The sequence below is a fragment of the Buteo buteo genome, chromosome 8 (assembly GCF_964188355.1).
Source record: "Buteo buteo chromosome 8, bButBut1.hap1.1, whole genome shotgun sequence".
In the NCBI taxonomy this organism is placed as follows: Eukaryota; Metazoa; Chordata; class Aves; order Accipitriformes; family Accipitridae; genus Buteo; species Buteo buteo.
The window spans coordinates 31,133,846-31,161,420 of NC_134178.1; the positions used below are offsets into that span (position 1 = coordinate 31,133,846).

A 27,575-nucleotide genomic window follows, 5' to 3' on the forward strand; every position below is an offset into this window, starting at 1 on the left:
GGAAAAAATGTTATATACAAAATACCTGTGATAACAGAGCAGCTCACCTGGTACAAAGGCCCAGATATTAAGCTGAAAAGGTCTCACAGAAACCATTTGTGTGCAATTCACTGAATACAGAACAAGGCAATAGAAAACATGATTCATAGTATAAGTGCTTAAGGAAAAAATAAATGAAATAACCTGCCCATCAAGAATATAAAAATAAACTGATGCTAGACATACTTGTCAGTGAAAACTTTTTGTTTCCTTTAGGAGTTACTTAAAGTGTCACAGGAGTGATGTAGAAAGGTTTGGCACAGTGCAAAAGACAAACCCTTCTCCAGGAGGCTGTGCAATTGTCAGTCTGGAGCAGAAGTAGAGGATGAGATAGAGGGAAAAAGGTTGTGCCAGTACAACTGTCAGAGCTCTGGTGTGGTTGGTAAGGTGGAAATGCATCGTCGTTATAGGAGGGAAGGAAGCACAATGTTGAAAATGAGCAAAGTAAATAAAAAAAGAGGGTGTTCAGGCTGCAAGAAGCTAGTAGTTTGTGCTGGAAAGAACAAGCACAGATTGAAAGAAGAGGAAACTTGAAAAGTATGAGACACCATTGCCCATACAGCAAGTCCTGCAATAAGGTCAGGCTGCCTTTTGGAAACACTGCTTTCTGTGTCACGTATGTTCTGCTTGCAACCAGAATGCACAAGTGCAAAGAGTATTGCTTCCTTATGACCCACCTTATCTCCTTTTCTCTGTCAAAACCCCCTCTTTAGGAATGTTCTGAAGTTCCCATTTCACTTCATACAATGGGAAAGCAGTAAAAAAGCTGATGGAGCAGCATGACTCTGCAGGAGTAGAAAGGGAGCAGTGTCTTATTTTTTACTAGCGACTTGATCCCTTAGGCTCTCATAGCTCAATCCTCTATAAAGCACTTCTAGTCCTCCTATTTCCTCCAGCAATTTCTCTCTCAATATGTACCTGCTAGAAAGAAGTTAAACGGAATATTTCTTTGCTGTGTCCTAGCAAGATAAACAACTCAAGCAACAAAACATCCCACAAAGAGGCATGGTGCTTTAAGACTTTTTTCTGCCCTGCTAACTACACACATGGATAGAGCAGTAAGGGAATGGGTACAGCTTGCAGTGGGACAGAGCAAAAGGGCAGGACAAACCTGTCAAACTCAGGGCAGGGTTGAGTTAGGTTAGTATGCAGAGTTGCTTAGGAAGCTTGTTGGGGCTTTTTCCTCTTTTCCCTTCAAAATGAGAAACCACTTTTTCCTACACAGTAGGCAAGAATATCACCCAGATCAGATGAGTCCTATCCAATGTTAGCATCCTGTAGGGAACTTCCTTCAAGTCCTGGCTGGGTAGAGAGAACGCTGGCAGAAAGCAGCAGCATTCAATGCACAGTAAATCCCTGTGTCGCTGCAAGAGAGTCCCAAGAATCTGGAGAGCCTACACTAACAAGTATTCCTATGCAAATGTACAAATCAAAGCAGACCTATGTTTATGAAGCAAGGCCCCAAGTTACATTTCATTACAGTAGATACATGTGAGATAACCACCAAGCGTTACAGAAATTTAAATGGGGCTTTACAAGTGTGGGTAGGAAGGAATGCATATAACATCTTCTACACGTGTATGCACAAAGGTGTGCACATGCATGTACTCACACACACACCCCACCAGCGGGCTGCGCTGTGTCAGATGTGCTCCTGTATCTCTCAGTAATTTAATGGAGGAGCTGTATCGTGGTACCTGGCTTGTTGAGGCCATCCTTTCAGGAGAGAAATGTTACGAGAACTTGTGCCACTGCTGTAGATAAGCAATATTAGTTAGCTGTTAGGTGTGCCGTCAGTATGTATCATTCCCTAAAAAGTCTCATAGCACTGAAAATAAGCATAAGGCATATAGTCTCACCTCAAGGTGCTTTTTCATGAAAAGTGTGTGCATTATTGCCTCTTTAGCAGAGAAGGACATGTAACTGTAATGGTCAAGTCCAAATCCAAAGTCCTCCAGCACAAAGAACAGTACTGGTAGATACCCGTGCGAGGCTGAATATAAAAGAAGTTTTAGCTGCTCCTAGTTGCAACATGGAGGCACAGCCTGACCTGAGATTGTGTGTCAGGGTCTGGGGTCTCCCAAAGGCCAGCTCTGCGTTACTAAAGGGGTAGATGGGGGTGGGCTATCTGCTAGGGTTCTGCTGGCCCCCTGATTTTCATAGAGGCAGCATCAAAGCCAGATGATCCCAAACTCTTGAACTGGTATGTCAATGCTGACAACGCTCCTCTTCTGCCCCGTTGCAGGAACACAGAGGGTCCTCCCAGTTGGAATTCAGTGACCCTGTTGTAACGAGAGTACCCGACAGCTTCTGTAGCGTAGGTGGGGTTTTGTATTCATTCACACAAGATTATGTTGTCAGTCTTCTTGAGCAGCGTTTTCTATTGCTGTCATCCCCTTTCAGAGAGCCAAAGGGTCAATGCAATAAGCATTGCTGTACAACGAACAGTGAGGACTGCAGTGCAGAATACAAAGGATAAGAAACCTAAGGGACACAAAGAAAAGATTTTACTGTTTTTCCCCCCCTTCTTCTTAATCCTAAATGTAAGCCAGAATGTTGTAGACCCGAGACAAATGGGGATCACCTGCGATAGCCCTCCACAAGAGGGCTCCTATTACAGTAAAGACAGAGCCGTTCAGAGCTCAGCAGCTCTAGACAGGCACTACAGTGAGCTACAGACTGGCTGAACGCTTACTGTGAAAACCTTTGGACCATACAGAGGTGCTATCTCTCTGCGAAGTGAGGGTGACTAATGACTGCACTACCCTATTTAAGCAGCTATAGGACATGGCCCAGCATATCATACCATTACAAGGTGACAGTCAGACACTAAGGAAGCACAGCTTCCATCCCTGTCCACAGGCAGCAGCCGTTCTAGGCACTGGAGTTGGGAAACACCAGCCACTTACAGAAAAAGCCTGGCAAACTTTTATAAAAATTATTAAAGAGGAATGTGGCAGAATGGATTTATTCAGTAGGTGAACTCCTGCCACTCCCATCACAAAACCCCCCGGAATTCATGCTAACCAAGGCTCTAGTATCTGTTCCAGATAGGGCCTTCCCCAGAGGAAAACATGAGTGGGTGGTCAGGTTTGGAAATGAGACGAGTGGCCTCAATGATAGTTTCCCCTCCTTTCCATCTCAAAAATGTTAAGCTTTTAGATTACTACAACGCACAGCATGACAAATTCATGACTTCTAGGACTCCACAGCTGTTACTCTACGGCATTACCCTGGCAATTCAGCATGCTGTGGTGAGAGCAGGAAATGCAGTCACCTGGATAATGATGTGAATAAGAACAGTTAGCTGCTAATCTTTCCTTAAGTCTCTTGAGTTCAAAAATGTCTTTTTGGAGGACACAGCCCTGAACACTGCTGAGCTTTCAAGCCAAAATGAATATAATGCTTTGTAGTCATAAAGCCTTGGTAAGCCAGACTTTTCCCCAGCCCATCCTTCACAACACCACATTATCGAAAGTAACTCCTTTTAAAATATGAGTGTTTCCTGGGCAAGCCTCAGAGGGGAAACTTTTCCTTCTCCATTCCTCCAGCTGCTGAAGGGAATGGGAGATATCTCAGAAGTGGACTAGCATTGCTGATCTTACTGGAAAAGCTGGAGTTGTGCTCTTGTTCACCTCTCCCTCACCACCATTTGGTCAATCCTTTATTTCTATCATCAGGGATGTTCCCATGTTAATGTATTGGATCAGGCACATGGCTCACAGGGCATCAGCCAGAAATAACCTCTAGGGGATGAAGCCTCATGTGGGACCTGTAGCAGCGATGAGCTACTCACAAATGACTCCAACAGGAGAGGAACTAAAAGACTGCGCCGTTCTTATTTAGGAGGCCCATAAAATGAGCACAAAGGCAGTGGCAGGGGATGTCACTGCAGATCTTGACAGATGGATGACCATGCTACAAACCCACCTCTCAGATATTAACCAGCTTCCTTACACAGGTTCAGAGGAGACACTGACAGTCAAAGTTGTCTTCTCTCATCTCTCTCTCCCCCCATCCCCATGTAGTCCCTAAAAATTAATGTTAATTAAGGAAATGAATGCCACAAAAACTTGCACGCCATCCGTGCAGGGCCAATTCTGTGGAGAAAGCAGCTTAGCAGCCCAGGAAATTTGGTCCTCTAACATTTTTCACTAGATTCATTTCTAGAAATTTGAAATAACCCAAACAAAGCAATGCCCTACAAGCAACATGAGCATCATTCCTCTAGTTACCTGACCAGGAAACACCATGTGTCCAAGTTGGCAATAGGGCCCTACCACTTTTATTTACCCTTAAGGACAGCACACACTCATATTAAAAGCCATACATGGTTTTGTGAGCTAACATCACCCTAGAATCTAATAGTATTTGAGAAGCTATTTTGCCAAGAGAAGAATGGTGGAAGAAAACTACCTGCAAATGCAATCTGGTCATACAGATGATGTTTCAGATGTCACTTTAGAGCTCACAGGTGGCTTCATACATTCTTTCACACCCTCTTCCACTGAATCCTGAGGCTTACAACAGTGAGAACAGACTGAAAAAGAAGATACCTCATTAGTATCTGGATAAAAAAGCTGAATCCAAATGCCGTCTTCAACAAAGTAAAGTATGACTGAGAGTGGGAAGAAAGGAGAGAAGAAATTAAAGAAAAACAAATCTTGTAGCTCCAGTTACTTCTATTCTTCCTTGGCAGGACTCATCCCTGTAGTACATCTGAATACGGCTGGCCCATAGCCATAGCCTGATCTGATAGAAAGCTCTGTTATATGTAAATGTTATCTATACAGTGTCATATGGATGAAACAGTTCTCATTAGCATAGGGCTAGGACCTCAGCCTGGCACAAAGACAGGTTGCTACATGCTAAGATAAGGACAGAAGGGAAATAATGGTAAAAGTTACATGTCACTAAATGCAGTTTACCAAGCAAGTGAAAGAACACTAGTGTTAGAACCAGCCAACCAACTCTTTCAATGCTTTAAAAGGAGTTCAGATTAAACAGGTCCCTTTAGTATGTCAGCATCTATGAACAATTTTGTTTTAATAATTGAAGTTGAATCTTTCTGTACTATTACAGCAAATTGTACTTGCACAAATTTTACAACAAGGATTCTAAGCTATTCTTTAAGTGACCTCTAATCTCAGTCTACTCTTGGTGCTTTGTGTTAAATTAATGAAGAGCCAAAAAATCTAGAGAGTTTCCATTCTTAAATTACTGCAAAGATAGGCTGTGAGCTCCTCAAACTAGAGGGTTCTGAACCTCAACAAACATCTACATGTTTTGGTCACCACCACAATCATGCATCTGAGAACTCTTATTTCCGTTTTGCTCTATCTTTCTATTCTTCCCTCCCACACTTCAGCTCTTTGAAGCATGGCTTTTTGAGCTCAGAAACCACTCTTGGCATCAAGGCAGCTCTCAACTCAGCTTTCCATATGCCAGAACAACAGAAGTACTCTCAGACCTATTCTGAGCTCCCACAATAGCTCTTGAAAGGTAACCTGTAGCAATACCAGCAGGAAGCACTCTGAGGTCAGGTATTTCCCTTCCCAGACAGGTGGCAATACAAAGCAGCACCAAAACGTGACAACTGTGCAAACTGGGAAGTTGGATTGAAGCTCTAGCTTCAGTTTCTTACAGTATACGCCTGGTCTGGAAAGTGGCTGTACAAAATAGCACCACCTGACTTGGCAAATCTAATCCTTGTGCATATTAGGAAAATGGGACTGAAAGGGAAATTCTAGTTTATGCAGCCATGTCCTGTGCTGTTGCAGGTGATCACATTCTACCACATTGGTATGCTTTTTACATGTACTTTAAAAGCAATTTGGTTTCTATATAAAAGGCTATCTCAGAATGCTCCAGAATCTTACTGATTTAATGGTAAGGAACCTTTTAATTTCCAGCCTATATTTGTTTAGAGCCAAATCTTTCAATTCCAGTTCATTTTCTCCTATAATTAGAAGTTCATTATCCATGCAGCTGACAGCACAGGCTGTGATCAGCTGTGATTTTCTTGGTCTCAACCTGCTTGCTGCTTTCCCATTGACATAGCCCCAGGGAACAGCAGGGGAGAACCAGCACTGGTGTCACAGTGGCACATGAGTGGAAAATGAGGAGGTGCACAGGTGCAGACAAGAGTCACTGCCTTCCAGAAGCTTCCTTTCTTTGTGATAAAATACCAAAAATAAAATTAGCCCAGCCTGACTTAGTGGTCACACTGGTTTTTGAAGGGATGTGGTTGGTGAGGAGGGGAAAGGAAAAATGCTCAAAAAAAATGCTCAAAATTGTTCAAACAAAATGCTACCTCCACAACTCTGACTTGAGAGTGAACTTGTCTGAAGGTGAAATAGACATAGCAGAAGACACAAGCATGACAAACTTAAAAGTGCCCCTAAGTGAACTGAGTCCCTGCTGCCTAGCAAATAACTTTCCAACTGGGGATACCACTGCGACCATGATGAGTTAAGATGCTCAGACTGGTGGCTTCTGGTTTAAGTGGACTGAACACAGAGCGCTCTCAGCGAGGTATCCTTGTCTCCAGACTTGACCTCCCCAGTGACTGACAGAACTTGACTGGGTGATATTTATAACGTGTTGCAAGGCCTGCTGTCTTTCTCCAGGGCTGCTTTTCAAAGCTGCTAACGGGGTGTGGATAGGACATCTACTGCTGTTGACTTTCAATACTGGCTGGATTCCTAGCTGCCTTTATAAAGCCAATAGATGTCTACCCTGATCTTCAGGGGCCTTCTGGCTAGGTCACCTTAGACATGATTAGGAGCAACAGCTAATGGATGAGATTTTTTTGAGCCACAAAACCCCCCCCCAAAACCAGTCTACTCAGCTGCCAGCTAACCCTGAGATGCTTGAGGTGCCCTTTGCCATTGAAAAACTCCTGGAGACACATCTGGAGTTACTGAAGACTTCACAGGGTGGGACAGGGCACCTCACCTGTGCTGGTCTTGGCCATACAAAGACGACAAATCCATCTCTCCTGATTGGGGTTCTCCTAAAAGTGGGAAATGCTATGCTTAAGTCCTTTCTGTGGACCTAGCACTATATAGTTTTGTAACTTTGGCTCTGTGATTTTTCTGAGGGATTGTCTAAGTAGGGTGGTAGAGAGATCCCATTCTGAAACTGTCAGTGCTCAGCTCTATCATGATCACCAAGATTCCTGGCATCTTCAAGCATCTTTATATAAAAAGGGACCTTTGTGCATCTCTTCAATTCAGTATACCCCTGATTTTGGAAATACTCTGATCTGCTGTCAAAACTCCCCATCACCCCTTCACTCTCAAACCTGAACCCTAGCGCTGCCTGCACACAAAACTTAGGAAAGTCCTGAGCTGGACTTAGATTTTGTGACAGTAGATGTTGCATTAAAAAAAAAAAAAAAAAAAAAAGGAAATGAGAAGAAGGTACAAAAATATCTAGTGTGTCAGTATAGTTTCTATAAATGTGTATTTTGCATAGAAACTCCATAAGCAGTAAGAGACTGTTTCTTGAAAAAGGAGCTATACTTACCATGCCTTGGGAGGTATCTTGCTGCAAGGGTGATAGCCAAAAGGAAGGTGATTATGATGATACTTGAAGCAGTAATGACATTATAAGATGGAGGCACAGTAGGGACAACGCACTCCTTTGTTTTTTCTGAGACAGAAGAAATAAAACATAAATAAAGGGCCCAACAACATATTGGCATTTTCATGTAAGAGCAGCTATATGAATTTTGGTGGTTCTGGCCAAATTCTAACTCAGATATTCAGCCTGAAAATTTACCTGTTCAGTAAACAAACAAAGCTGGCACCTAAATTTCTTCCATTCTCCAAATTTGCTTTGTGCTGAAATTTTTAACATATCCACAGAATCCGAAATGATGGGTCTTTGTCCAGAACAGGACTAAGACAGGCAATATTTAAAAACACATAAGCTGTTTTTAAAGAAACTGGTTAGGCTTGGTGGAAAAGTCTGAGTCCATATCTAGAAAACTTCCATTCTCAAAGGTATTCTGCAGTTTTTCTTACTGTTTTCACCAGATTTATGCCTAATTTTTTCCCCACTGAATTCACAGGTGATGGAGAATGATGCATTAAACAGACTAGAATAGATTTTTTTCTGCATGGCAGGAAAAGAGTGTTGTGGCAGAGTTCAGTTTCAGTGGATCTGGAGCCTTTGGCTTTTTACCACTGGAGATGCCCATTCTGCCACTTGGAGACTAGAGCAGATAACGGGCCATTCTTGTACAGTACAAGACAACCCTAATTCAACAGGAGGGACAGACTTGGTGCATGTTCATAGATCTTCAGATTTTCATTGTCTGTCTCTGGCACAATTAAGGATCATTCAACTTCTAAGACACTAGCCTGATCTGCTGTACAATCTTCCCCTCCACTGTAGGGTTTGCCTCCTACGTTTACCAGAGGCTGTATTCTGTCTGGAACTTTGTGTTCATGAAAGACTTGTTTGGAGGACCATTTCCATCATACCAAAATGGGAGTCATTCCACATCTTAAAAATCCAAAAGTGCGGGTTTTGTGACTGTGGTTGTCACTGCTGATTGCACCCTCCTCTAAGAATATGTGTGACAAAAGTGTATTTCTATTATTACTTTTTTTGTTACCCTCCTTTTCTATGTAGTATGATATTCATAACATTCTTCCATTACCATCTCTAGGGACATTATGCACTACATCCAGCGATAACCAATATTCATAAAGCACTGGTTTCTGGCATTCATCCTGAAGCTGAATGGCACCTCTCCTCATGAGCCCCTTTGATTTTAGTGAGATTGATGAATAAGGTACCTTGATGAATAAGGTACAATTCCCTAGGAAAAATAGCACTTCTCTAGCTTCCCTTGAAGGTGCCCTTATCTGATGAAAACATCAGACCCAGAGACATTTCAGAATATTTTTTTGTAACAACATTAAAAAAAAAATCCTTTTGGCTTTAAGAATTTTCTTGCAAATCCCCTTCTACTGCAAAACATCTGGACTGTAGTGTGCTGCCTTCCCCCATGCTGTTCCCACTTGTGCCTCAAGCTTTTCAAAGCACAGACTCATCTATTATGTTATCACTTTTAAGCCATGCACAGTGATGGATTTTTTTTCTGTATGAGTTAACCCTATATTAAATATGTATATGAAAGCAGAATTTTGTCTAGCCCCCAGCTGACAGTTTCTGTCACTGAAGCAGGAACAAACATGCTTGTTAAATGAGGAAATTCTTTTTAAGTGCAACCTGTGGCTTTTAAGGCACACACATTTCTCAAGTCCCTCCATTCAAATACCAGGTCTGTACCACGCAACTGGCAGCCAGATCATGCTGGTATAGAGGGGCACTGAAAGGTGGCAACCCCAACCTGTGGGAGCCACTGAGGCTGACATCACCAGATCACAACAGGATCCAGTTGGTCTCTCAGCCCAGCTGTGACACGGTAGAGCAACAGAAAGACAGAGCTGTCTCTGTTTGTCAGTCACTGTCATAACTCTCCTCTCCGCCCACTGCTGTCTTACAGCCTTTGAAATATTTTGGTGTGCAGCTCACAGGTGGGATCATTGGGTCATCCTTGCATGAACAGATACACAAAATCTACTGCTTTCTCAGAGACGCAACTCAGCAGATTCAGCAAAATGGTTTTGTAACACAAACTATTAATAAAACCTACTCAGAAGCAAACTGGTGGACTCGGCAAAGCCATTGTATTCGACGGAGCAAGTGAAGCTGATGTCTTTGGTCACATTGAGCCACAGTTTGCCAGTGACGTTGTATGCTCTGAGGCTGGACTCGGATACCCAGCTGTCATTCCACGCCGTGGACTCGTTGTCGAGAGCTCCAGAGAGTTTGGGTTTGGGGAAACCTCCATAAGAGGAACATCTTACCACCATCTCAGTTGATTCACAGGAATCAGCCAATACGTCCGCTGTTATGTTCGGCTTACTGAAGTCAGCTGAAGCAAGAAAGATTTAGTTACCATTCTGTCAGATTACAGTGAGGGCTGCAGTCCTGATCACCCATGGTCAAAGCAAAGACTCCCCCACAGGGCCTTCTTCCTCTGTCATAACCTGTTTGGCCTTTCTTGTGTCTTAGCATTCTCCCCACAGCCTTGACTGGCTACAGCCTTGGCCTTTGCTGCTTCTCCTCCCTGGGTAGTACACAGACTTCATGACTGCACCTCTCCAATGCCACCATTTCCCTCCACATACAGCAGTTTGTGGAACAACAGAAGGAATCATAAAACAGGTAAGAAAAATATGGGACTGAATAAAAATCTGTATTACAGGTAATGGTAGACAGTGTCGTCCCCCCCCGCCATTAGTCCCTTCCCAGCCAGAAGCTCACGGTGGGTCCATCTCTGCTGGGAAAGGAGGTGAGTCACATGTTGGTCTCTCAACTGGGATGGCCAGCAAGAGACTGAATTACATTTTCTGCATGAGAGCCCCTCCAGAAGGCTCAGCTGAGAGCAAGACCAAGTCATGATAGTCATTGCAAAAATGCATAGCAATACACAGGTCCTCTCAGACGATGTTCTCACTGGACTTTTTTCTCATTGCCAAAGACAGTTTTCAGAGGTTTCCCAGCCACACAGCTTGTTCCATGCCCTTCTGCCTGGTCAGATGTATTGCTGTAAGTGTTTGTGAGGCTGCATGGTGAAATGGATGAGAGGACTAATGAGTGAAGAAGGAGAAGAAAGGTGGTGATCTTTTTAGCCCTCTTCCCTTTGCCAATCTGGTTCACCATGTTACTGTAAACAGTTGCATTAGTAAAACTAAGGATGCCCATAGGTTGCAATGAAGAGCCCAGGGTGAGGAGGAGGAGGCGAGGGGTGGCAAACGAACTATTTAAGGCAACTCTCCCACTGGAAAAATCTCCATGGGACCACATCTTTAGCAAGAGAGGCACCAGTCAGAAAAAGAAACTCAGCGTGTGGCTTCCTGGTGGGCATAAGTCACACCAACACCACTGCTGCCAAAGGGACCAAATTCTCCCTCCCATCCCTGCCAGCTGTAGGTCCATAGCCTGCACACCCTCGCAGGTGCTAGCCCCAGCCACGGCAAGGCCAGGCAGAGAGCTAGAGCATGTTGCTCAACTCACTGCAAAATGACCCTTTTTGGAGCAGCTAAGGTTTTGTCTGCGATTGCTCCCTGCCTGACTCACCATTTGACCACATGACTGCTGGGATCTGCACAAGGCAGACAGCCTTCTGGTCGTTGTGCATCTTGTGCTGACCACAAACCCATGGTCTAGGCTTGCGAGTAACTAGTAATTAGTGAAAGAAAGTTGCTCAACATTGCACAGCCAAACAGCGACACACAAGGAGAGACCCGGATTTCCTTCCAGGCCCACTATCTGTTGAGCAATACAGCATTGACATCCAGTCTGGAAAGTCCCTTCAAACACCCCAGCTGGCCTCACCAAGGCTCCCTGATCAGTCACCAAGGAGTAACACCTTTCCGCCTCTCTCAGGTTAGCCTGATTCCAGCAGGGGTGAGGGGAGTTTTCCCTTTCCTGATCCCCACAATAACTGATCCCACTTTACCAAAGGGAGTCAAAGTCTACCATAAGTATTACAACTGGCCTGTAAAGACAGCAAGGGGATTTCTGGAAGGAAAGAAACTGGAGTATTTGCAGGGAGGAAAAGAGATCTGTTGTTTCACATTTTTCATGCAGTTAACTCCTCAGCCCTCACAGCTAGAGAGGGTGCTTGCAGTGCACTTCCCTTTTTTCATGTCAGTTCCCAGAAAGATCGCTAAATTTACTTCCTTGCACACATGCCCACCATGCCCTCAGACAAGCAGACAATGGCCAAACCTCAGGAGCCTGGTTATTTTTGCTGATGAATCTCATTCCAGATGGGGAATATTCATTCACTGACTTGTCTGGAAGATTCCTGGAACTCTGTGCTGCTAAAGGTATTCAAATGTATGTATATATTTATATATCTTACCAGTATCTGTGCCTCTGGTTGAAACCAACCGCCACAAAAACAGTGGTAGAAATGGAAAATAATGTCAATGGAACTTTTTGTAGCCTCCAAGAAGATTCAGATTCGTTTTGAGCAAAGGAACTCGGGTTGTTTCTTCAAGGTAAAAAGCCTCAAATCTCCAGCTGAGTTCAGCCTTAGGTTGTGGATCTGCAGCATGGCTGGCCAGCCCCCCCAGAAAGCCTGGGCTCCCCAGGGGTTGGATGCAGGGCTGGGATGCTGCTGCGGCCACAGAATAACAATGCCACCCCATTCCTCTTTTGGCTTGGATGCTTCCTGTGCACCAAGGGCTGGGTGTCTGCTTTGCCCAAAAGACAGCAGGGGGCAGAGGTGGCCTAGGGCACCCAGCAGCAGTGGTACCTGGGGAGGTGTCTTGGGAGGGGTCCTTTCCCAAGAGGGAGGCATCAAGGGGAGGTTGTTGGGGTGGTGGGAAAGGCAAATTTTCTGTAGCTGGGGTAGCTTTGGAAAGGTAAGGAGGGAGGCTGCTAGAATGGAAATAGTTAACAGACCTTCTGGCACTCTTTTAGACTTCCTGTGAAAGTCTATCTGCTACATTATGACTAAAGCTTGGAGGAGCATCCTTTACCCACCAGAGGCTGGCACCAGAAAGCCTCAGGTATTGGGAGGCAATCCACCTACCTGTAACAAAGAGGGTGACAGACTCATCACACACAACAACTGAGTTCTGCAAAAGTCTGCGGTGCTGAACTATACACTGGTAAGAGCCATTGTCCAGGATTTCCACTGGGGAGATCCACAGGGTGAGGTTTCTGGCATCCATCTCTGTCCGGTTCACGTACTGCTCGTGCTTGGAGATCATCTTCCCATCTGCATAGGCAAGCACTACCTCTGTAGTGTTCTTCTGCCAGTAGACCCGGTAACTATGTAGGCTTTCCGAGCTGGGAATTTCATGACAACAAGGCAAGCCGACTTTTTCTCCCACTTTGCTTTTGACCACTTTCTTCTCCAGTGCATAGCCTGTAGGTGGGGGGTAAACAAAAGTCAGTGAGACAGTGGTATAGCCTCGTGCCAGGACCTGCTGCATAGAGCTTACCTCTTTCAGCTCTGTCTGTACCTGCTAATGTACTTCACCACCCACCAAGCTGTTTACAACTTCAGCCCTGCACTGAGGGGAGGCCTCCCTTGGCATTGCCTCTTACGTGATGCTCCAGTCCTACTTAGGATCCTGAGCTAGAGGGCACACAATGATTTCTGCATGGCTTACTGAAGGCAAAGGCAGGAGAGTTACCTGCCTGAACAGAAATTTTGCTGTCCCCTTAAAAAAAACACACCTCAGAGTAAAAAATTGCCATTATTCATGTACGGGATAAAAACATACATGCCCAAACCGCTATCTCCTCTGCTCTCTCATTTCAGAGCTCAGTGTTTGGAATGTCTGTGTCACCCTCCAGTGGGTTCCCTGCATGCCAAACAAGGCCACAGTGGACTATTAGTTTGGGGGTTTGGGGTTTTTTGGTGAAGGTGTTTTTTCTTAAAAAAAAAAAAAAAAACAACCCAAAGCTTTCAAAATCCGAGAAGCTGGAAGCAAACCTACCATGATAAACAAAGGTTACAGCCACGCTGTCATCAGCCTCCTAGTATTAGCAAATGAACAATTTTGCCTAGCCTAGCTAAAACAAATTTGTATTTGTGAAGGCCCATGTGCCTCCCTTGGGATTACCTGCAAACCAGCACAGGCATTCCCCAATTCCTGCCCAGCAACCGTGTCAGTGCCACACCTAGTGTACAGGCATGTGCCTACAGTAACAAGTCAAGACCTTTGCAGGAGAAAATTAGGTGCAACTTTGATCAGGTTAGCAGTAATCCCTCTGCTTCGCGCTACAACTTTTATGCACTCCGCTCCTGTAATCAGCCCTGCTTTCCCACTTTCCTTCCTCTTTCCAGTGGGTAAGTCCTTGCAGGAGCCAGGACCTGATACGTGAGGGAGCAGCCTACCAAGAAGCTCCTGCTGTTACTGGAAGAGTGACCCAGTACTGACTGACGTGCGGTCCTGTGCTGCACCAAGGCCAGGGCACATGGTTGGGCTTTTGCCTGGGTTTGTGCAACCTTCAGGATGAGGCTTACCTCTGCGCAGCCTGCTTTATTAGTCCAGAAGGTCAGGTTGCTTTACATTTGCCCCGCTTGTCTCAGCCTCACTACCTTAGCACCCATCTCCAGTAGCGGAAAGGGGATACCAATCTGTTGCACTCCATTGACTGAGAGTGGAAAAACAAGGAAATAGCTGGCCTCAGGACTGAGAAGATTCAAATGACTTCTTTCCCTGCCAAACAGATTTCAGTAAACACGTCTGAGAGAGAAAGCAGGGAAGTCCTGACCAGGTGGTGCGCCACTGATGGGGACAGTGCAGCATCGCCCGTTGGTGGAGGTGAGACCCCACATGCAAAGCCTCTGCCTGAAGGGTGAACCGAACGCTTGACAAAGCTGAGCGTAAGACCTGCAACCCAACCCTAAAGAAGTCTGGCTGATGCTGGCTCACACATTATTGTCACAGCTAATGCCTAACAACAGCCACACTATACACAGGCATAGAGTGCAGCGCTCAGATTGTGACTGGGATGCTATGACATTCAGACCAGCTGAAGTGTCCAAAACTGCCACAAGCTCGTTGCCAGCCAGGGCTCGTTTTCATAGCATTGACTCACAGACCCTTGGGATGCCATCACACAGCCGGCAGCAAGACCCCTGCAGCATGCTGACCTGTGCCCAGCAGCACACCCTGATGAGATGCTTCGCAATCCTCCAGCTGCCAGCACTGGAGGGAGACAAGCAGATGCTCAGCCAGTGCATCAGCACAGCTGGATCCTGGGGCAGCAGTGGGGGCTGCTTGCTGAAGTTAAGCCTAGGCAGAGAGCCTGGGACAGAACATGAACTAAGCTTTCACCCCGCTCCCCTGCAGCACACCTACCCCTGTCCCACTTGCACGCTTTATGTTAAACCTGTAGGAAACACACTGAAAAATACTGGGGAGGTCCTGGCAGCACTGTGGAATGTTTTAATATTAATTAAATAAAATAGAATACATAATTAAATGAACAACTTCTCATTTAACTGGTTTCCCTCCACTCAGCCACTTCATTGGTCTTCCAAAGGGAAAGATTCAAACTCAGTTCACACTCCCCACCCCCCCCCACTACCTGTACTTCCCCTTATAATGCATTGCAGACTCTGAGCAACCAGACTGGGGGCAGACCAGGAGCCCACTCAGCCTGCTGACCTGTGTCAGCCAGCGACGGGTAGCAAAATGGTAGAAAAACTAGTTCTTCCACACCACACAGGATAAAAACTGCCATACCCTGCCAACCTTTGGTAGCCAGGAATTTAGGGATTTCTTGGCATCAGCAGTTTAATCGCTACTGCTAGACCTGCCCTTCAGGGAGTTTTTAACCCTTCAGGAATGCACATATATTTTTGGCTTCCACAACATCCTGTGACAATGAGTTGCACAGTTTGATTACATGCTTTGTGAAAAAGCATTTCCTTCTGTTCACCTTAAAAGCAGCCCACTTTACGCTGTGATTCTTGAAGTTCCTCCTCCTGCATGTCTGCATGCATTTGTGTGTGTGTGCGTTTCTTCCTTCGACCACATCTTTGCTTGTTCTCACAGTTCAGCTCTTACTACTGCTGGAGAGACCCACAAGAGCAGCCCGTCAAACTTTGGGATTGTGGAGCCCGATAAAGACAATTTTCTATTTTCTTTTGCAGCAACAGGGGAAGAGTAGGCGTACAGTAAATGTCAGGGTGACATCGCATCATGAGTTGCATGAGGTTCTCCACGCCTTGCCCCTAAGAGTCTCCTTTGCAACCAAAAGGAGAACAAAAACCTTCTCCGCAGTACATGTGCTGGGGCTGGAAACTCCTGCTGATGTCACATCTACCCTTAAAAGGCTCTGCACCCTTGAAACTGCAACCTGAATGCTGCAAGCCTGAAGGAACCAAAGTCCACGAAGAGTCATTCAGCCCCACAAAAGTCCCCTTTCACTTTAAAGGTGAACTGCAAAGCAAAAATGAAAATTCAGTTCTGTCCCATTTCTGTGCTGAATGCTCTCTGTAACCAGGCTGTGGGGGAGGTATCCACTGTGGAAGTAATTTTTAATGACTTTTCTAGAAAAAAAAGATCCCTCCTCTTCCCACCCACCTGAAGCCCACCCACTCCCTTGCTGTGCACTCACATTGCTCCGTCTCTGGAAGCCCACGGCGTGTGGCAACACTGAACTAATGAAAGGGCTGACTTTCTGTTCCCCGGGCAGAAAACAGTTTCATTCAAACTATGCCTGTGCTGCAGATGCCTCATATGGCAGGGCTAATTAGAACTGAAAGGTGAGTGTAGAGGAAAACCATCCTTTCTTGTATGCTCCAAGAGTCAGCAAGCAGGAGAACTGTTGAGCCTCTATCCCCGTTTCCTTTACTCCTCGCCCAAGCTGTGTTTCAGAAATTCCCCAGCCACAGACAGCTTGGTTTTCCTGACCACTCGTACAATCAGGCAGTATGAGAGAGCAGATTGCCTCTGGGGCAGAAGTCCTGCAGAGACATTTGACTGTAAAAGGCAGTAAAAGACCACAAAACACTCTAGAGAAGCAGCGTTGAACTGTTGGAAACCTTCAGATAATTCCTGGTGAACAGAAACCCCAAAGCCTTTCTCTTTCCCCTCTATCTCGTATTTCTCTGCCCTTCTGAACTGCTTTGCCTTTTTTTGCTCTTACCTTGTGTTACCTTGCTTTGCAAACAACTGTCCTGGTTTTGGCTGGGATAGAGTTAATTTTTTTCCTAGTAGCTGGTATAGTGTTATGTTTTGGGTTCAGTATGACAATAATGTTGGTAACACACTGATGTTTTCAGTTGTTGCTAAGTAGTGTTCATACTTAATCAAGGATTTTTCAGCTTCTCATGCCCAGCCAGCAAGCAAGCTGGAGGGACACAAGTAGTTGGGAGGGGACACAGCCAGGACAGCTGACCCAAACTGGCCAAAGGGGCATTACATACCATGTGACATCATGCCCAGTATATAAACTGGTGGGGAGTTGGCCAGGAGGGGCAGATGGCTGCTTGGGGACTGGCTGAGCATTGGTCAGTGGGTGGTGAGCAATTGCATTGTGCATTACTTGTCTTGGGTTATATTTCACTCTCTTTTTGTTATCTTCCTTTTCATTACAATTATTATTGTTATTAGAATATTTTATTTTATTTTTATTTCAGTTATTAAACTTTTTATCTCAGCCCACAAGTTTTACTTGTTTTCGACTCTCCTCTCCATCCCACTGCAGGGGTGGGGTGGAGAGGGGAAGATTGGCAGGGAGGACCAAGCAACCAGCTGCATGGTGCTTAGTTGCTGGCTGGTGTTAAACCATGACAGCAATCCACAAAGCTACACGTGTGAAGGGAACGATCCTTCTTCGTGGGCCTCGAATCCTTTGCCCCTGTGTAAGCAGCAGGTAAGACCTGCACATTATTTCGACTGACAGTCCTGCAAAAAGCTCTGAGGCAAATTGTCAGCTACCCTCCAAAACCAGGAAGGTCCAGACAGCCTTGCATTGCTTTTTTTTCCCCATAAGGTTCCCTATTTATCTTTGCAACAGCAGCTGGTCTCTCTACTCTTAATTATTGGCATCACTGACTTTGCCTAGGACCATGCACCTGGGACTCCCACCCTGCTGAGGTGCTGACACCTTTCTTGCTCTCCGCCTGCACGTGGGCTGGAAAAAGGGGCTTGGGGCAGCTCTGGGAGGAGGAGCACATCATGTCATGGCAAGGCAAAGGCACTTCTGGTAACTGGGGCTGGGCCAGCCGAGAAAAACACATCTCATGGAGCTGCGGCTTTCTCCTGGAGGCCATCCCCTGGGGTCAGTGCAGGAATCGCACCCAACAGTCCCCAGGTAATTCTGCAGCTCAGGCCCCTCATTTTCTGGGCATAGCACATTTGCCCCAAACTTGCAGGGATTATCCTTTGAGGACAACACAGTATTTTACAGGAATTTCCGAGAGAGACAGGTCATCAGTTGAAAAATCGAGAAATTTTGAAAAGCTGTCTCTAAAGGACTAGACACCCCCCCTTGGTCTTTTCTTTAACCCAGGTGATTTTACCAGTAAGCAATCAGATTCTCCCAAAGCTTTCCATGGAGTTAAAGCTCAGCAAACATCCTATACTACACTGGAATACGTGAAGAAATGCTTTGTATTTAAATCAGTGTTGTGACAGACTCCTGTGAATACATTGATCACAGAAAGACCCCATTAGATGCCCAAATAACTTCCTTGTGGAGACATCATTTCAGCAGTGCATAAAAACACTATCTTCCTCTGCCTTTCACTATAAAGGCCCCATGCAATGAGAAAGATGGGATGGAACAGATGAAAGTGGGTGCTGGCAGGCCCTGCTGGCTGTTCTCTTTAAGGAGTCCCTGACTGCATGTTAACCCAGGCCTGAGTGCCTGGTAAGCCTCCTAGGCTCCTTCTACCCAGACTCCATTCCAGCAAGTAGAGGCATGCAAAGGGAGGTCTCGGCATGCAGAGGAAGGAGGAGCCCTTTGCCCTTGCACATCCCCAAGCCCAGCCTTCCAGTCACAAACTACAGGCCTGCTGCTACCCTTCAGCTGCTCTAGGCTGCTCTGGCAAAGAAAAGCAGCTGCAAACCCAGTTTGTTTTACTCATGTCATGGTGACTTCTTGCAAGGTCATGTTCCCTTATTCATCCCAAATCCAGTAAGACAGAGGAGCAGAAAAGAAGGCATCCCAAAGAAAAACAGCGATGTACTTAATTCAGCAGCAGTTCCACTCAGTCTCACTTCCCTGTACCTACTCACGCTAGTCAAGCATGTCCGTGGCCATTAAGTGACAGGATTAATCCTAGTTTACAATGATGTCATGACTTGCCTGAGATAGGGAAACAGTTTAAAGAGGTTTTTCTAAAAGTTCAGCTCTGCTTGTTTCTGTGCCGTAACCTCAGGGTGCCAAGTGGTATAGCAAGGGCATGGCACCCCTTCCTTGGCTTTATGTACTTCCCATCTTCACATTGCCACATTCCTCCTGAACAAAACAGTAACCTTGCTTCTCCCAGCTCTATACAACATGATTTGGCAATTATTATAATATCCCCATGGTGTTTTGGTGCCTGACTCCTTCAGCAGTCTTTGTTCCATTTTAATGCTGTTTTGTTTCACGTGCAAAGCCTTAAGTGAAGAAATCCTTGAAATCATGAAGTGACTGTGAAACCTATAGGACATCTGCCTGCGTCTATAGACAGAAAGACAGCCCATCTTTGGGGGTGCTGACTAATCCCATTTTTTTTTCCCAGCAGCTTGTTAACTTGAGGCCCTATTGATGACAAATAAAATTATCAATCTTCTTTGCCTCCCTGAGAATACTTTGATAAGCAGTGATGTACTGTAGGTAACACTCATTTTAGAGTGGTTCACAGGGGGCTCTCAACACATGCTGGTGTCCAATGTGGTCCCAGCTTCTTAAGACACTCACTACTCCCATTGAAGCCCTCCCTCCAACTGTGGTTTCCTTTGCAGGTTGAAGACTGAATGCTCTGCTTTCTCCAGCCTTAATTGCTGCTCACCAGAAAGCAGATTTCACACACCCCCGATAGCCTTTTTGCCACAAAAGCCAGCAGGGCAACCCAGCCAGATGGGGAATGAAAGGAAGCGCTGTTACTGAGTCACAACTCTGTCAAAAACCTGGCTTTAAAGGGAAGGAAACTCCATTAAACACAAAAAAGTTCCACGATCTGCAATTAGCAACTGAGAAGACAAAAGGGAATCTGAAATAACTTTGGTAAAGGGACTCACCACAGCACTGGGGCAGCTCCAGCCAGCTGGTACCCCACCCTTTTGCTCTAGCTCATATTTCGGTACTTCTTGAGATAAAGATCTACTGTGTTCTGAGTCACCACTGCCCAGCCGGGACAAGCCCACCGCCTGGGTATGTCCAGTCTGCTTTGTTTATAACAGAAGTAAGATTGCAACCCTTCGGTTGGCAAATTTCTAATCTTGGCAGTAGCCAGGAAGTCAGATCCAAGCAAGGAGCTGGAGATGAGATGCCAAAGTACCTGGGTGTGGAACAGGGACTATATTGCATCTTAAGATCTTCCCCTTTGCTGCGGAGCCATCCACATGGGTGCTGCACACTCAGGGAGGAGAGGAAGGAGTGCTTGCTTATCTCCTGTGCCGCATATTGGCAGGGACATCAGCAACGGGGACAAAAGGACATCTTTGACCTGGGGAAAGGAGCAAAGGGAAGAGTCTTTCTGAACCTCCCCCATTTCTCCTTTCCCGGCATGTGGAGTGGGTGACCCTGCTAGAATAAAAAATGGCAGGAGGGACACTAAATCTGAATGTTCTTAGAGGATTTGCATATTTTAGTTCCTTTCGAGAGCAAATTCCTGCAGCTGGCTCACCACTCTTACGATTTCCCAGTTTGAGGGCAGAAACTAGATGTGGCAGTTGTGTAAGACAGGACTTGGGGGGAGATTTGTTGCACAAAAAGACAAAAATAAATTTGTTAATTTTTTTCCCCTGCAGACTCTGTCTCTTGCTGACTGGATCACTTTGTACTTCCTCTATATTTATCTCCCAGCTGAAGATGTTCTCAGATTATTTTCCTAATTCTTCCAGTACCACTGCCATGCATACTGCTGTCCTTGCAGCACAGCTTTTGAAGTTGAGGTCCTCCCCACCACTTAAGGCCACAGTTTTCTTCAGTGCTTGCTAAATCTCACTGCCTCACATGATCCCCAACTAGCCAGCCCACTCTTGAAACTAATAGAAGGTGAAAGTGCCCAGTAACCAGGAAAATCAAGTATAATGCCTTTCACATAAGACCACTCAAAATTAGAAAAACTACTTTTTTTTTTCTTTTCTTCTAAAGTACTTGCCCACAGCCATAGCAATGTTCACCAGTGCAGCTAACAACGCTACAGCCCTGCCAGCCATTATTTTGTTATAAAAACCTGGTCACTGCTCAGGCACTAACTCACAAGTGCTCTGCAGATGACAACCTTGACAATAACCCTGCAGCTGGAGGACTGGCTGGAGGAGAGATTAAACAGCCCTATGTAAGAGTGCAGCATGGCAAATGGTAATTAACTGAAGGATGACTAAGGAAATGAGACCAAAGCAGTCCAGAGGTGTCTGAAAGCTACAAAAGCCACAGAGGGAGGGAAATGAGAGTCTTGGGCAGGAGGCACCGGCTGGGAGCATTGCAGGGCAGGGTGATGCGGGGAAAGGGCTCTCTCGGCTGGTAGGTAGCAGTGTCTGACAGTGAGGTCTGTTCAGACTGAAACACTTCCCCCAGCACAGGGATAAAACCCTTGTCTGCCAGGCACTGAAAACTACACCAGAGGGTATCTGCTATGGCGAAAGCAGCAGTATGCAGAGACCTGCCTCGATGGTCTTTTCTAACAACTTTTTATATGATACGGTAGCACTCTGGGCTCGCCAAAAGGTGAATGTCTTTTGAGCACAGTCTAGCTAGAGATGCCACCATTACCCAGCAGTCAGCACTTTTATTTTCAGTCAGGGAGTCCCCTGGGACCAATGATATTTTAAAAGCATAACAGTGAAAAAGCAGAAGCAAAGCCTGTGGCATTTCCACGTTGGGAAAGACTTACATATTCTTAAATGACCTCCTGAGACTCCCAATGGTGATGTCCCTCCAAGGGGACAGAAGAGCTACAATTAAACATAAAGTTCATCTATCTAAAAACAAAACCAATCTCCTTTTGCCAAGCAAACAGACTTCACTGCATTCAGCACATTTGCCTTGCTACCTCATGAAAAATACCACATCTAAATGTGTGCAGCACTTACAGTAGGAAACATATGTTTAAAAGGAAGGAGAGTTTCTCTGAACATGGAAATTCTCTTCCAGCTTGGCACAACCTCGGGGTACAGCCAGATGACAAACTGGCACTGATCCCATGCCTTCTCCACATGAGCAGAAGGGATCTGATTCCCCTTCCAACCCCACATGCTCCCACTGCTTTCTTTGCAGGGCTCTCCAGAGGCTGGTTCAATACACCACACTGGTGTAAAACAAGGGGAAAAAAAGAAACTTTCTGCTAAGCTGGAAGACTAATTAGATCATCCAAGGATCAGACACATAGCAGAACTATTGCAAAGGACAGAAGGATTGCATAGCCAGTAGCAGAGGAGAGAGGAGCAGGACTGCACCTTTCTGTGGCAATGACCTGTTGGGCACCCTCAGCTGCGCAATCCGTCTGCATGTCCCTCCAGGGTACAGAGCGTCAGGCATAAAAGCAAACTGGCACTGAAGAGATCGGGCTGACCCCTGCAGAAAACTAACTCATCACATGCAATGCAGGGTCATAACTCCATCAGTGGCAGCCTTCATTTTTGTCAGATTGATTACGTCCATTAAACCACGCTTGTAACTCAGAATTGAGGCAGCAATGAGCAGGAAAAGTGTGAGGGAGTACAGGGTGGCAACTTCTGCTGGTAACCTACTGCAGTGCATAAAAACTTTAGCCCCAAACTTTGCATGTTTAAACACAGGAATGTCTGACATTCACATTGCAAAAAAGTTACAAATGTCTCAGTGATCCAAGAAATGCAAAAAAGCTGTTGCCCTCAGAGTAATGTGAGCTCACCAGAGTTATCTGGGTTCATTCTGATCTAACTGGAAAAAGGAAACAATGTGGGTGAAAGGAACATTGGACCAGCAGCTTTACAAACTCGGTGTGCAGGCCTGTAACTGTATTTTGACTGTATAAGAATGTAGTTTGTCTATGTTAATTTTCTGTGTTTTTTTCTAAAGAATTCTTTCATTTACGAAAAACACAACAGAATAAGTAAAACAGAGTCTATAAGGAAAACCAGGAGCCTTTAGTTGAGTTTCCGTTTCTCCAGACAAGCTGTTACAGCAGGTTTCACTCTAGATAGACAGACAGACAGACAAAGGAGTTCCTTAGTTCCACTGCTCTTGTTTTTGAACCAAAGACATTTATTTTCTGCATGTCTGGAACAGGAGGAGACAGAAACTCATCCAAAAAAAGAAATTAAGAAACCAGCAAGGCAGCAAGAGCAATAAGACGGAAACTCAATTTGCATCCAGTGATCAAGTGGGCAAATCCAGTAAGTAAAGAAAAATTTCTGCCATCTCTGTCATCAAATCTGCCCTAGGCACAACCCTTACTGGAGCCGACATGGAAATTGGACGTCAAGCACCAAAAGTTAATTGCTAGACACTTCAATATTTGGGGGCGGCCACAAAATAGGGAATCTTCCTTGTTCTCAGCCCTCCTTGTCCCCTTCTGAAACCCAGCTCCACTCCGAGCTCTTTATTGGCAGCAACGCGCGAGAGGGGATTCCCAGAGTGAGTTACTTGTGAGCCAGCGCTCGCTCACAATGCGGAGGGAAGTGGATATTTCCCCCCCGCCTCAACTCTCCAATAACTCAGAAAAGCTGGAGGGATTTTCCTCAAAACTTCCCAAAAAATTTCACCACTGGGAACAAGCCAAGAACTAGGTGGTCCTCAGTCAGAAGAAAAGACTCCAGGGAAGCTTAAAAGGAATAGTCCATGGACACAAAGCCAGGCTCGCTGCGTCCCGGCCATCAGTGCCTATGCCATGTTTGCACAATGGGCAGGGAAAAGTCATACTGAGCAACTTCTAGCAACATTTTCCTAGTTTAACAAACTGGGACTGAGAACGTCCTGCAATTTGTAGGTAGGCGTGAAGGTCCAATAGCAGGAGAAAAACAAGCCCATGGGGATACCGGCAACGTGTTCAGACTGTAAATAAATAAGCCTGTGCTGTAATCAAGGCTGTTCTGCCACTCTTCTGCTGTGCTGAGACAGCAGGGTTTTCGTGCACATCAGTGTCTCCAGCAGCAGATGACATCTCAGAAGCAGCTCTAAATTACACTGGCATTTCAGTGGGTCACCTCAGGTGAACCCCAGAGTAGCAAACTTCAATTCAAGGGGAAACGTATCTACGTAGGTTGGCCATACACGATTTCCTATGAAATACAACCTTCAAATCATCCTTTTTAATTAAGCCCCCCATTAATGCCTTCTACTGCTATGATGTAAAACTTCAGCCTGGCATTCCCTAATTACTATTCTACTCACACTGGGCATACAGAGAACACCTGCTTTTATGCTAGCATGCTACCTAACCTTTCAGAGTGGTACAGCACAGAGATGTGCAAGCACCAGGACACCCAGGCTAAACCCAAGGTCACAAGATGTAGCCACAGGCTCTGGGTGCTGGCTTCAACTGTGCCTTGATGTGGTCATGAGCAGTCCCATGTGGTGTCAGTTCTGTAAATGTTGGCCTTGGTGACTCGCTTAACAATGCATGGGAAGTCATTGGCAGGGCGATGGCAGACTCCCAGGGCTTCACCATTTTGCCATGACAAGCTCGGTCCCTGTGGGTGACCTAGGGAAGGCATCACCTACAAGTCCCAGTAAAGCTTTTCAAACCACTCAGCTGCGGGTACTGTGCCATGTATTTTCAAGGGTCGCTAACGTAGGAATACCTCTTTTTGGAGAGAAAGGTGGCAGAGTGTGTTAAGTGTGCATACAGAGAGAGAAAGGAAGTGCATCGGCTGTGCTGCTCTTATCAGTCGGCCAAGCAACCTGCTCCTGAGGCACCAGGACTTTCACAGACTCATTGCATGGGAAGCATCTAACAATTATGAAAACTGATATAATGCTTTTAAAATAGCTTTTTTTCCACTCTGCCTCTTGCAGAATTAAACCCTAGGATTTTGTAATTGATCAGATTTGGAGAAGTAAGTCTTCTCAGCACCAGGATGGCCAAATCCTCCTGCTGGCCTATGGATTTGTGCCTTGTGTTTCCCAGCCCAGGCACCTCTTGCCAAGCCTCCCAGTCCATTCCCAAGCCCTTGGTGACACCACAGTCCTTAAAGCCCCCTCGCAGCTGCCCCCTGCCCTTTCTGTCGGCTGGGCATGAGGAGAGGCAGCATGGGCTCCAGCTGTTTGGGTGCCGCACGTGGCTAGCCAGCAGCTTCCATGTAGCAGGCAAGGATGCTGCATCTCTGCCAGCTTTGCCTTCCTCACAAAATTGGTTGAAACCGGGAAGGGGATTTGAAAGTTACAAGTAGGGGCCTAAGACACAGATGGAGAGATGGAAAGCAGGATAAACTATCATTCCCTCAGTAAACCATATTAAAAAAAAGTACAACTATAGGAACATCTAGTTTTCTATTATCAAACTCCAATTTCTAGTACTGGATATTAGCATGCATCAGACTGTATATTGAAGTATTGCCCATCTTTGGAATCAGCATCCATTTTAGAGAAACTACATGACTGGTGAATTACCACAGGCTCGTAATTACATTAATAACATACCACAAGCTCTTAAAGTACATACTGCCCATTGCAGTATGGGCAAAATACATCTGTGCTTGACACGTGCTTTGGAAGCACAGAGGTAGGGGAAGGAGTGCAGGGGAAGACAGGAGAGCAGAGATCTCATGCACAGCGTTTGAGGTGGTTGCTTTCTTTACAAGTGAGCTCTGCAATTCAATCCCTGTTAAATTCTCTGAGTTTTGTTTTAAGATTCTGAGACTGAAACTCAAAATGAAACTCATCATCAAATATCTCCTGGTTTCACAACATCAGCATGAAAAACTCCTAATTTTGCAACCCTTGGTTTTTAATCAAAGCCCCAGTTCAGCCCAGGTTTGCTCTAGAGGACTGTTAGCTGCAATGAAACACTAAAATTGCCAATAAGCGCAAACCTATTTTGCATCCATAACGAAGCCCAGCTCAGAAGCGAGTTTCGTGCGGTTCCAAGGTTAACATTTCACACAGCTGAGAACACTCATCCCAAGCCTCTTGAGGTCAGGAGGGACCTGCGGACTTCAGCGAGCTTTGCGGCAGGTGCTCGGAGAAGGACAGGGGACAGCCCTCGCAGTCCTCCGACGGGGACGTGCTGGACAAAGCACTCGCTGCGGGCTGCGCTGCCTGGGCGGCGGAGAGCCCTCCGACCCGCCGCCCTGCCCCGTCTGCCCCACCACACGCTCGCTTTTAGCCATCCAAAAAACTGCAGCGACCACCCCGCCGAAGCCGGAGGGGCCGTGCCATGTGCTCCCAGCAGACGCCAGCTGCCCCCCAGACACCCTCCTTCCTCTCGCCCCGGTTGGGACGGGCGACCACCTTGCCCCTCCGGCAGCCGGCAGGCTGGTGCCACCGGGCGGGGGAGCCGAGAGCTCACGCGTCCTCAGCGCTCGCCACCGTGGCTAGCGGAGCCAGCCACCCCAAGCCCTGGCCCAGCCTCAGCGCTGGCAGGAGACCCCAGAACGAGTGCCTGGGGGGCCGCTGTCACCCCGCCGACCGGGACACGGGTGCCGCTGCCCGTTCGGGCCCCGCACGCCCCCTCCCACGCCAGCCGCTCCTGCTTACCTAAACTAAGGCAGAGCAGCACGAAGAGCCCGAGCCCCAGGCACCTCCTCAACGCCAGCGCCGGCGGGGCGGCGGGCAGGCACGCCATCTTCCTGCAGCTCCTGGGCCGGGAGGAGAGGGGGACACGGTTAGGGGCACGGCGCCTGAGGAGGCACGGCGCCACCCCAGAAAGCCAGGAGCGCGAACCCAGCCCGCCCTCCTCCCTGCCCGGCGCCCCGGGATACCTGTGGCTTCTCCCTGGGCGAGCGGCCCCGAGGCCGCTCCCTGAGGCGGGGAGGAGGCGGCGGGGGGCTCAGCGCCGGGCCATGGGCGCCCGGCTCCTGCCGCAGGGCCGCGGAGACGCTCACTCCCCGCCGGGGCGCGGGGGGAAGGCCGGGTGGCGGGCGGGCGCTCGGCCTCATAAGTCGCCTCACGCCCGCCCACGGCTTCCTCGCGGGGCGTGCGTAGCGCAGCAGCGCCCGCCGCCTGGGGACGGGCGCGGGTGACGCTTTCGCCCCGCGGTGCGGGTGTGGGCGCACCTCCGGCGAGGGAGCGGGAGGGTCTCGGGCTGAGGGGGCAGAAAGGGGCCGGCGCCCTGCCCGGCGGGCATCGAGCGTGAGCGTAAGGCTTCGCAAACGGGCGTTTAGAAGTGCAACCCAGTCCAACACCCGACGCTCCTTCGGGAATAATCCTACAGAATTGCGTTTGAAGTTACACACACACACACCCCGCCATTTCGGGCCCCGCTGGCCGTAACCCAGCTCCGGTTCCATCAAACAACAGAACCGAGACAGACCGCCTAAGCTGCTCGTGCTGGCCGTCCCGGCCGAGCACCCGCGGCCCCGGACAGGCCGATGGGCCCCGCAGGGCGCCCGCCGGCATCCAGCGGAGAGGCGGGGGCGGCGCTTGCCTGCCCGGCACCGGGCGCCCCTCCGGCGGGCCGGCGGGCGCCCACCGCTCGGCCCCGGCTCCGGGCAGGGCAGGGGGGAGGCGCGGGCCGTCCTTGCCCTGAAGCCTGGAAAGGCAGAGCCCTGACGGAGCCGGGCGGCCAAAGGAAACCCGCCTGAAGCAAGTCCTACGCAGAAAAACAACCCGCTTCCTAAGTAAGAGCTCGAGGGAGTAAATACGTGCTGAGCGATGTAGGTTTGTACAGGTAC

At 47.2% G+C, this 27,575-nt stretch overlaps 1 protein-coding gene across 1 annotated transcript; it reads right to left on the minus strand.

Annotated features, from left to right (window-relative positions):
* CD80 (CD80 molecule) lies at positions 1–26,796 on the minus strand. The gene is made up of 7 exons (XM_075033983.1): positions 26,664–26,796; positions 26,440–26,540; positions 12,668–13,006; positions 9,713–9,994; positions 7,570–7,695; positions 4,456–4,579; positions 1–2,523 (listed from the first exon to the last, which is right to left on the minus strand). The coding sequence occupies exons 2-6, from the start codon at positions 26,525–26,527 to the stop codon at positions 4,473–4,475; spliced, it is 942 nt and encodes a 313-aa protein (XP_074890084.1). The 5' UTR covers positions 26,528–26,540; positions 26,664–26,796; the 3' UTR covers positions 1–2,523; positions 4,456–4,472.
* Positions 26,797–27,575: the final 779 nt, after the last annotated feature.